This window comes from Pristiophorus japonicus, chromosome 7 (genome assembly GCF_044704955.1).
Source record: "Pristiophorus japonicus isolate sPriJap1 chromosome 7, sPriJap1.hap1, whole genome shotgun sequence".
Taxonomy (NCBI): domain Eukaryota; kingdom Metazoa; phylum Chordata; class Chondrichthyes; family Pristiophoridae; genus Pristiophorus; species Pristiophorus japonicus.
The window spans coordinates 147,192,359-147,204,068 of record NC_091983.1 but is presented as its reverse complement, the minus strand read 5'-3'; the positions used below and the strand labels follow the sequence as shown (position 1 = coordinate 147,204,068).

Sequence of the window (11,710 nt, the reverse complement as noted above, 5' to 3'; positions counted from 1 at the left end):
CATGTAAGGTCAGCACCGTTCAAACCTACATCCAATGAGCAAGCAGAATGTGCTGTCCAAATCATAAAGCAGAGTATGAAGCGAGTAACCCAAGGGTCACTGCAGACCCGCCTGTCATGCATGCTGCTGAGTTACAGGACAAGATCACACACGCTTACAGGGTCTTGCCTGCTGAACTAATGATGAAGAGAGGTCTTAAGACCAAGCTATCTCTTGTACACCCTGACTTGAATAATTATGTTGAATATAGAAGACAAAGTCAGCAAGGGTATCACGATCGCGCAGCTGTGTCATGCGATATTTCTGTAAATGATCCTGTATATGTTCTGAATTATGGTAAGGGTCCCAAGTGGATCACTGGGACTGTCATGGCCAAGGAGGACAACAGAGTATTTATTATCAAGCTCAAAAATGGGCAAACATGTAGGAAACATGTGGATCAGACAAAGCTGCGGCACACAGATGAACCGGAACAGTCGGAGGAAGAGACAATTGACGACCAACCAACCTACCCCCAGTCATCAGAGGATTCAGTGGTCATCAGTGAAACGGGACTTTCAATCACTGACATGTTCAATGAAAATGGACTTTCAGTCCCTGACATGGCCATTGCCACTCCCATCAAGTCAGCCACCCAGCCACCAGACACAACAGACTCTGAACACTCACCCAAGGCTGGAGTTGAACTGAGATGGTCAACCTGGGAGCGTAAAACACCAGACCGTCTCAATTTGTAAAAGACTGTGTTAATATCTCAGAGGGGGGTATTGTCATGAATCTAGTTTTGGGATCACTAGCCACTAGATGGCGTCACTGTTGGAGGCCATTGGGCTGCATGCACGTGTGTGCAGCCCAAGTATAAAAGACCAGCCATTTTGTATATTAGTCACTTTGGGCCTTAATAAAGCAGAGCCAAGGTTATACCTCTTGGAGTTAAACAGTACTCAGTCTAACAGTTATTGCATACACAACAGTTACAGAGAACAAAATAAAGATTGGGACTCTCACATGAGGATAAGGTAGAAGTTGATATATCATGATATTTGAAAAAAAAACTAAAGTTTAAAAAAAATTGTAATTCTTGTCATAATGGAGATATTTGACACTCCACAAAAATAAAAATTAGTTTTTCAGGGCCAGAACATTTGTTTAACAGTCAATACGCTGTTAAATCCCCGTTTAAACCTATTCCAACAAGGCAGTTAATGGGGTATTTAACAGCGATATTACTGCGGAAATGCCCATGCTTTCTTCAGTTTCACTGGCCGGAATTTTAATATGCAGGCGGGTTGGGAACAGTGCTCGAAAGCAGTGGGGAAACCTGGGAGAACAGTTTTCCCACATACCCTGCCGAATTTAACGGCAAGGCCTGATTAGCACTTCAATGCTCTGTTTTCCGCCCGCAGCTAGCCAGTTGGAATGCTGCAGGCACGTGGGGCTGCAGCACTAGGCCACAGAGAAGAGGGGGGGTGGTATCGGGTGGGGTGTGGTCAGTGGCCGGAGGAGGATTGGGGCTGGAGGATCATCGGGGGTGGAGGGAGGAGGCTGAGAAGGTGATCGGAGGCCTCATAGAGGGGAGGTTGTGGGGTGGGAGCGGGGGTGTGTGTGGTGCTGGAGGCGTGGGAGAGGGAGGGGGAAGGTTGGGGGAAGAGAAGATCCGTTGCCTCAGGGAGAGGAGGTCAGCGGCGATCGGAGGTCTCGTGGGGGTGTGGAGAGTGGGGTATCGGAGGCCTGTGCCTATGTCCTCCTGAAGTCTGCTGCTATCTTCCTCATTGTTTACCAGTTTTCCGAGTTTCATGCCATCTGCAAATTTTGAAATTATGCCCTGTATACCCAAGTCCAGGTCATTAATATATATCGAAAAGAGCAGTGGTCCTAATACCGATCTGTATGCTTCCTTTCAGTCTGAAAAACAGCTGTTCACAACTACTCTCTGCTTTCTGTCCCTTAGCCAGTTTTGTATCCATGCTGCCACTGCCCATGGGCTTCAATTGTTCTGATTATTTTATTATGTGCTACTTTATGGCCTTTTGAAAGTCCATATACACAACATCAACCATACTACCCTAATCAACCACCTCCAGTACTTCATCAAAGAACCCAATCAAGTTAGTCAAGCATGATTTGCCTTTAACAAATCTGTGCTGCCTGTCATTGATTAACCTATGTTTTTCCAAGTGACAATTAATTTTGTCCCAGCTTATTATCTTTAAACGTTTCCCCGCCACTGACGTTAGGATGACTGGCCTGTAGTTACCTGATTCATCTCCAGCCCCTGTTTTAAACAGTGCTGTAACATTTACAACCCTGCAGTCCTCTGGCACCATATGTAAGGAGAATTGATTATTGTGGCCAGAGCCTTCGCAATTTCTCCCCTTACTTCCTTCAGCAACCTAGGATGCATCCCATCCGGACTGGGTGACTTTTCTATTTTGAGCATTGTTAACCTTTTAAGTACCTCCTCTTTATCTATTTCTATCCTATCCAATTTCTGTACTATCTCCTCCTTTACTGCGACATTGGCAGCATCCTCTTTTGTGAAGCCATGCCCTCTGCCACCACAAGAAGATTTCCTTTTTGATCCCTAGTCGGCACCACCCTTCCTTTGGCTATCTTTTTGCTATTTATATAATTGTAAAAGACTTTAGGGAGAAATTGTCTCCTTTATGCCTGGGTCAGCACCTCCAGGGGCGACAATGGGGCACTAATTGCTGACCAACCGGGAGCGGCAAAATTACCGACGCCCGCGAACTTGCATGGTGGGTTAGTGCTGTCACTAAAACTTACCGCCTCGATCTCCTGTGCCCCAGAGATTGTGACGTCATTCGGTGCGCAGAGCCCTGTCATCGCCCCGGATCTTAAATTCGCTTCCACCCCCTGCAGCATCGCCGGGCATCAACAACGGCAGCTGCAGGAGGCGTTGTGAGGTCAGCCAACCGCTTGGGAAGTGGTAATTAAAGGCAGTAGTGATCAGGTAGGCTAAAATGTTATTATCACCCCATAACTGCTGTTTTTTGAATGTTTTCCATCCCACGATTGATCAGTCCTGCATTCTCTTATAATGCTTGTGGCTGCTCTTCATGGATCACAGGTGTAGTCACCGACCATTCCCAGCCTTACCTTGAAATGACCTCAGCATTGACCCTTCCCTTTAAAGGACAGAAGGAGCCTGTGAATCCAGCAGTGCTTCACGGGACATTGTGCAGCGCTCTGCTGCTACCACCCCTCTTGCTCCGTTTAGCGCTCCAAGGGAAGTGAAAGTTCACGTCGGACTCAATTGTGTAGCGCCCGGCGATACTTTTGTGCTCCCGCAAAAGTTATTGTCCCACATTTCTAGCCGTGTCATCTTTTATGTTGCACGTTAATCTATTCTCATACATATGATGTGAGACAGAGAAGTTCATGTGTAGAGGTTAAAACTGTTACTGAAAAGGATGAACTTTTATTCCCCCAGATCATTGAAATACAGTCAATTTCATTGTAATTTAAAAAAATGTAACAACTGCACAAAGAGTTCATTTAGAACAGTTGATTACTTCAGTGTATTTGTTCAGAAATACAATACTATATACTTTCCTGAAGTGCAAAAATATATCTATCTAAAAGAAGTACAAAAATGGGTAAAACAGGGAAATGTAAATATCACGCTACTGAGATGAAAACTTTTGCTGGTCGGCAGTAGCAACAAATTTCCCAGCATGCATGTGAATCCTGGAACACTTCAAAGTGGAAAAGGTTCAGGTTACTGATTCAAAAAATCTAAATAAACAAAATGAATTTAATTAACTTATTACATCAAATTCTTGCTAAATAAAGCACAGCGAACAGTTTGAAAGATGTTGTAGATTAAGCAGTTGTTTCTGATTGAGAAAGATTCAAGCTGTAGTAAACATGGTGGCCTTTGAGATGAACTAAGTAGTTCAGCAGATCCAATGCAACTTAATATCAATGTTAAACTGGCAGTTGTAGACAATCCTTCGGATCAATCCATGTTTGATCTGGCTACGTGTTTGAAATGTGACAGCATTGTGTGATGCATAAACAATCTGGATGTCAGACAAGCAGTCCAACAGCACAGGGGTAGTGGAGAGGGAGAGCTGGGTATCAGCAGTGTACATGTGGAAGCTGACCCCCTGTCTGTTGATGATGCTGTCAAAGGGGCAACAAGTAAATGAAGGTGCTAAGGATAGACCTGTCAATCAGCGGTGTTAGAGGCTGTAGAGGTGGGTCCTCAAGTCAGCTCATCAACTTTGTATACAAAGTCATCACAGCAGCAGAGGTAAGAGCTCAAAGATCAAGTAAGATTACAAATACTAAATAAAGCATTGCTACTCTACTAAAAATGAATGGATATAAATTTACAATGCTTATAAATCATTTAAAGCTCTTTTCGTTAAATTGTAATATAATTTGAATAATATACTTCCAGTCAAAATATCAGATCAGTTGTTCAATTTGTTTCAGGACACTTTCTTCATGTTTAGTAAAGATTATGGGGCTGAAATTGCCTCTCTCCTTCAGGCCTGTTACCACCGCAAATCGGCGGCCACGCTGCGGAGTGGGGTGGTCGGCGACTTTTGGTGGAATAGCTGCTGCTTGCCCAATTGCCCTCCCGAGGTTTCCCGACGGTGCCCCAATCCTTTCCTTACCGATCCGTCTTAAGTGCATCATCACCGTGTGCACTGCCGATCTACCCCCACCCACCCTCCCCCAACGGCAACATTCCCCTCCAAAAATCTTTGGCCCGCCTAACGGTGCCAAAACAAGCTTTGGCCCGGTGGTCCAGTGAGGCTGTGGCCCTCTGCAGCGGTGGTGCGGCTTCCCATAACGGGGAGGATGCACTGCTGCCGCAGCCATGTTTTTTTTTTGTCGGACAACTGCATGTCAGCCCGACAATTATGCCCCTGGGTTTGGCCGAGCCACCAATAGGCAGCTTGGCACCCCCTCTTGGGGGCCGAAACCCTCCCTGGTGGCCCAATGGCCCAAAGTTTGAAAATCTCTGTATTTTTCTATTATTTTACTACAAATGGCAATGACAGGGGAAACAGAATGTGAAGATATTTTAAAATAATATTCAGCTTGAAAAGCAATAGCGTTCTCTAGCAGAGTTAATTTAAAATGATAATTTGATGCCAAAGACATGATAAATACTCATGTAACTAGGTAAGATATAAAGTTGCAGAATATTTTTAAACAAGGGGCCAAAATTGCCCCTTTTTTAGGTCGGTATACATCTACCGCTCAGTCAGGGTGGAGGTGCCGACATTTGAGAAATTGCCCTCCTTTATATTTGTGGCGGTGCATGCTGCCACCCCGCCCATGTTCCTGCCCCATCGAGTACGTGCTGACCCCTTACTGACTGGCGGCGACCCCTTTTCCGCCCCGCATAGGAAATTGCCCCGTGGGAAATTGCCCCACGAGAGCAGATCGGCTGCTGCTTGGTGCCCCCAACAGCTTTCCCCAGGCGGGAAGCTGCTAGTGGCTGGGCGGTGCGTCCGCCCATAAAGGGGAGGGTGCACTTCCGCGGCCGCCATTTTATTTTAATAGCCCACCAACTCCGAAGTTGACCCGACAATGACGGCTACGGGCTCAGCCGGGGCGCCAACAGGCAGCCCGGCATCCGCTCGTGGGTACCAGGCCACTGGCCCGGCTGAAACCCTCCCTGGTAGCCCAGTGGGCCCAACTAAACTTTGTGCAGAGCTCGCAGTGGCCCTCCCCTTTAGCTGATGTCATAAGCATCACCGCACTGACCGCCCACATTCGGCCTCACTCCCAACCGACCTCCGCCCCTCAGCCGTCCCAATCACTGCCCCGACAGAATTTTTATTTTAAAGATCCCAATTTCATTAGATTCGCCGCAATTTTGGCCCCTTCATTTTTTTTTATCAAAAAAATATTATAATAGGAAAACGGCAATTGAGTTCCATAGATACTGATATTTACTGGAGATATATGTTAAAATTCAATCCCAAAACCATTTCTCTAAACTGGAAAGTGATTTATATTCTTGATGTTGTTTTATATTCTCACAGACACTACATGCATGTTCATTCCAGAAATGAGCCATCCTCACTGTGTAGTATTTCCTCCATTTGAAATAACGCATGTACAAGTCTTCATTATCATTCAGCATGTGCAGGTAATCTGCAAGCTCTTTAGCTGAAATAAAATCATCCACATGAATGAAAGAATCGGCTGGAATGTAATTTTCATAGTTTTCTCTAGATGGCCCCAGGACCACAGGCACCGTGCCTGCAAGCAAAGCGTTGTAGAGTTTTTCAGTTATATAATCTTCATGTATCGAGTTTTCAAAGGCAAGGTAGAACTTACAATTAGATATTGTAGGGATCAAACTTTTATCGCTCAGGCGTTGCCAGAGAAATTGACCGTAAATTATGATTTTAATGTATTTATAGAGTTCATTGTAATACTTCACTCTGGCATGATCAGAGTTCCAGTTGCTTACAACCCAACACACTAGATTGCTTTTACTAGGCAATTCAAAAGCTAATGGAATGTTGTTCTTTGTCAGAGACCCATAAGGCACTTGGATATCTGAGTCCCGCCGATATGTCAAGGTCAGGTTGAAGAGTTGGTCGAGCCCAGTCTTTTTTGGAGTGTGGGTAGGTGACTCCAGATTCATCCAAACCCATTTCTGAAATGCTGGCCGAGGCTGCGTGGGCATGTTGGACCCATCGCGTCTGATATCCCCATGGTGGATAAGGACAGCGTGAGATTTGCTGTACAGGTTCCTATTTACAGTCAAGTAACAGTCATGGATGTTGAACTCAAATTGACAAGAATTGAGCATAAATGACTGACCAAAAGGCCACAGCCAAATGAGCACAATAGTTTCATTCTCCGTAGGCATGCGTTGAACTGAGGTTGGACCATAAATCCAGGTGTTGGATGGATTGACATACAGCAACAACAAGGTTAAAAGACAGCCCAAAATGTAGATGGAAATTAACAAGATGCGTAAAATCCCTTTATTAGATACTGATGTCATAATGTGTCCTGTAAAAGAAAACAAAATTCACAAGTGCCAGGCAGTAATCATCTCCAACAAGAGAACGTCTAACCCTCCCTCCCTTTGATATTCAATGGCATTACCGTCATCAAATCCCCCACCATCAACATCCTGGGGTTTACCATTGATCAGAAACTCAACTCAACCTGCCTCATAAATACTGTGGGTACAAGAGCAGATCAGAAGTTGGGTATTCTGCGACAAGTGATTCACCACCTGACTTCTTAAAGCCTTTCCACCACCTATAAGGCACAAATCAGGAGTGTGATGGAATACTCTCTACTTGCCTGGATGAGAGCAATTCCAACAACATTCAAGAAGCATGATGCTATCGAGGACAAAGCAGCCCACTTCACTGGAATCCCATCCACCACGTTAAACATTCACTTTCTCCACCACCGGCACACTCTATCTGCAGTGTGTAATTTTACTCTGCAGTTGTTCACCAGACTGATTCCCGGGATGGCAGGACTGACATATCAAGAAAGACTGGATCAACTGGGCTTGTATTCACTGGAGTTCAGAAGAATGAGAGGGGACCTCATAGAAACATATAAAATTCTGACGGGATTGGACAGGTTAGATGCAGGAAGAATGTTCCCGATGTTGGGGAAGTCTAGAATCAGGGGTCACAGTCTAAGGATAAGGGGTAAGCCATTTAGGACCGAGATGAGGAGAAACTTCTTCACCCAGAGAGTGGTGAACCTGTGGAATTCTCTACCACAGAAAGTTGTTGAGGCCAATTCACTAAATATATTCAAAAAGGAGTTAGATGAAGTCCTTACTACTAGGGGGATCAAGGGATATGGCGAGAAAGCAGGAATGGGGTACTGAAGTTGCATGTTCAGCCATTAACTCATTGAATGGTGGTGCAGGCTAGAAGGGCCGAATGGCCTACTTCTGCACCTATTTTCTATGTTTCTATCATCTACAAGATGCATTGCAGCAACTTGCTAAGACATCTTCGACAGCACCTCCCAAACCCACAACCTCTACCATCTAGAAGGACAAGGGCAGTAAGCGCATGGGAACACCAGCACCTCCAAATTCCCGTCCAATTCACATACCATCCTGATTTGGAAATATATCACCATTCCTTCATCATCGCTGGGTCAAAATCCTGGAGCTCCCTCCCGAAAAGCACTATGGGAGTAGTTTCACTACAAGGACTGCAACGGTTCAAGAATGCAGTTCACCACCACCTTCTCATGGGTAATTAGGGATGGGCAATAAATGCTGGCCTTGCCAGAGATGCCCACATCCCAGGAATGAATTTTTAAAAAACTCTTTGATTACAGACAAAACTAACTGTGGACATTTCCTCATCATCCTTACGATCCATATCTCCCTTCCTGCCTCTAAAGCTGTAACTTTTACACTTTACCCTTGGAAAAAAGCTATTGCCAGTTATCTCTAACCCCAAGAACCTTCCACTACATCCTTCCAATCGTCAGATTATTGCAACAACATGCTCTGTTTCTATTTCCAATACCTTCGACTCTACTAATTACCTGAGCGTATCCTACCCTCACCATTCCCTCAGTATAACTATCGTTTATGTATTGTTAAATTTGAGACTCGCTGGCTTCATTTCATATGGCCGTTGGCCACAAGATTTGGCTTAACCACCTCAAGCAATGTTGATTCTCTCCCTTCATGGCCAAATTTTCAGGATTATCCTGCAGGGTATGAACAATCTCACGCTGCTTGGGTCAGATTTTCCAATCTTTTCAAGTGCTTTCAGCTTGACGGAAATGGGAAATGGTCTGCCAGCTCCCTGGCTTTCGGCACCAGATGTAGGACTTTCTGTCAGAAGTGAAGGCAGAAGACGATTATACCCACCCATATTTGGGCTGTACATTCAAATTACATGTTAATGACAGATATTCATTTGCCGTATTTGGGTATAATTTTTTTCCAGTTGTTAATACAAATGAAAAAGTTTTGTGTATAGAATTTGGAACTAGTGTTGCTCTCTGTTTTAGATGTGGTATAAAAAAGGTGTTTGAAAGAAGTATTCGTATGATAATGTGAATAAACTTTTTGATTGCCAGTCCCGGTGGATTTGCTTCTAAATGCCCTTTAAGAGTCAGTCATCACTGAACTGGTGGCCAACATGTCTTCTGTTCTAAAATTAATGCCGATTGTGCAAATAAGGAGTTTATATTAAACAATGACAGAAATTAATATACACAATACACACAAGGAGAACATTGGGTTAGAAATTCAATAGTGCCTCCCACTAACCTATTAGCGGGGGGGGGGGGGCTCTAACGGGGCGCTAAGGGTTAGCGACCAGGCGCAGTGAATGCAGTGACGCCCGTGAACTTTGGTGTTGGTTTGGTGCTGGCGCTACCTCATAGCGCCTGGTCGTTTAGCGCCTCACAGATCATGACGTCATAAAGTGCACAGTCCCTTCCGTTATTGCCCGGATGTAAAATTGACTCTTGCCCCCTGCTGTATCACCTCACGCCGACAACATCAGCAAGAGGAGGCATTGTGAACTCGGCTGGCCGCTTGGGGAGCGTTAATTCAAGAGAATTTCAGCTAGCGCAACCTTTATTATTTGCACCTGCGCAAAGTTTTTCATGTTTCACTGATGCAAGTTGTTCAAGCCCTCTACTTTGTGAGAGTGTTTGGGGCTATAATGGCAGTCGTGCAGGTCACCTTGCAATGCAAAACTGCCGACAGCTAGTTTGTGCAGCATCATTGGCCCTTCCCTTTAAGCGAGGGAAGCACCTTCTCCAATGCACTCAAAATTGTTTAGCGTTTGCCACTACTGCCCCGCTCTCGGACGTTAGTGCCCTAGTTAGTGTTTAATTTAGTGCTGCACTTCCCTCTTGGAGGGCTGAAACTGAATATCGCTGGAGGAAAGGATGATTAGTGCTTGCCGCTACTTTTCAACTTTTCAAAATTTAAGGCTGCTGAATTTCTAGCCCTATAGATATATTAGGATTTTTACGATTGTTGTTAAGCCACTGAATAGAAGTAGTTGTGTGTGCCACATGTGGATTAACTCCAGATAAATTGCTGGTGAGCTTCTCGAGAAATGTTAAAGGATCATTGTTATAGGTGCTTGGGATGAGCTACTTTTTTTCATCACTGCCAACAAAATTGCAATCTCAGGAAGTGCACATTTCAAAGCTGGACATTTCTATCATTTTGTTAGAGGTCAGAAATTATGAAGAAAAATAAGGATTTCTCCTTGTGTGAATTTGTGTTACTCCTCAACTTCAGGAATTCAATTATTATTAAATATTTAGATGAATACTAATGTACTTGAATGCTTATTTTGTTTCACTTATGTCAAATCTGCATATAGTTCTTCGTGCTGATTAGCTGATAATTTGATAAAAATGTCAAATTAATTTTGTTAACATGGTTGATTCTGGTTGTATTATGATAAAGTATTATGCATGTGATTTGTATGTAACCTCCGCCATTGCCTTCCTTCTTATTGTTTCTGCAACTTCCCCCAGCCCTAACTCTGAGCCCCAGCTTCTCTGACTTGGGTCCACTATATGCTCTATTAGAAATCAAGGATGCCCAAAAATGTATAAAACTGATACAAATGTATAATACTGATACGAATGCAGTGTTTAAATCGTTGTTTTGAACTGGAGATGAATTGTCTATTCAAGATGCTTAGAAATGCCTTGGTACCCTGCTGAGATGTTATAGCATTTTGCATTATGACAACCATTATCTGTGGTTTTCAAGTTAAAGCTTTAGTTTGTTTATGTATCTTTAAGACAATTTGTTTCAGAAAGACTTAGAATGGATAGAAGTTGAGAGAGTTAACATAAACATGTTGCTACTTCGTAAAAGAGATAACGAGCAGTTTTCTGGTTTGGCCTCTTGGGATCAAAGGAGAGAATAGGGACAAGATAAATGAAACGTTTTTCACAGGAAGAAACCCTGGGTTAGTGTAAACAGAGAAAACATGTGGTCAAAATCATAAGACATCTTTAGGGCAGGCTTTGTGTCGAGAATCGAGATAAAGAACTAGAAACCTAATTGGATATTGAGTTTTCAGGGAAACTTCTATAGGTCAAATATCTAGGGTCAGCCCCACCCCTAAAAAGAGAATAAAGGTAGCCTCCTCACAGACGGTGGAGGGAAGAAACTAAAGTCCAGCTGGTTGAACACTTTTCGAGTGATTCCATGCTTTACCGAAGGAAACTCTACACAGAGAAAGAGACTCCAAGCCAGGGAACTGCTCACATGCGCCAGCCGTTTGTCCGATCAAAATTGGTATTAACTACTTGTTACGGTTGCATGTTTTTACTGTATAATTAATGTGTTAATTTCCATCTTAAACTCTAATTAAACACAATATATCCACCAGATTGGTTTTATAGTCGATCCTGATTATTAAAATGACCAGAGATAGCCTTAAACTTGACTATTTCTAACAGCTCCTCTCCTTTTGCTGTACCAATAAATAGCAGCACCTTCAGCTACCATGCTCCTAAACTCTGGAATTCTCTTCTGAAACCCTTCAGCTTTGTTCCAGTTCTCCCATCTTCAAAAACCTTCTCAAAGCCTATTTCTTGAACCATATTCAGTCACTTCCAAAATTCTGTCCTAACTCTTGCATAGCATCTGTTTCCCACATTCTCCATAATCCCCCTTGATATCCTATGCTGGGCAAAGGATCCCAACTGCAATTTTCAAAAA

General features: G+C 43.7%; 1 protein-coding gene across 1 annotated transcript in view; it reads right to left on the bottom strand.

Annotated features, from left to right (window-relative positions):
- Positions 1-5,962: 5,962 nt before the first annotated feature.
- LOC139266871 (4-galactosyl-N-acetylglucosaminide 3-alpha-L-fucosyltransferase 9-like) overlaps positions 5,963-11,710 on the bottom strand; it is a 90,910-nt gene continuing 85,162 nt past the window's right edge. The window contains exon 3 of the mRNA XM_070884480.1: positions 5,963-7,017. Coding sequence (XP_070740581.1) covers positions 5,963-7,017 — 1,055 coding nt within the window. The remainder of the gene's footprint in view (positions 7,018-11,710) is intronic.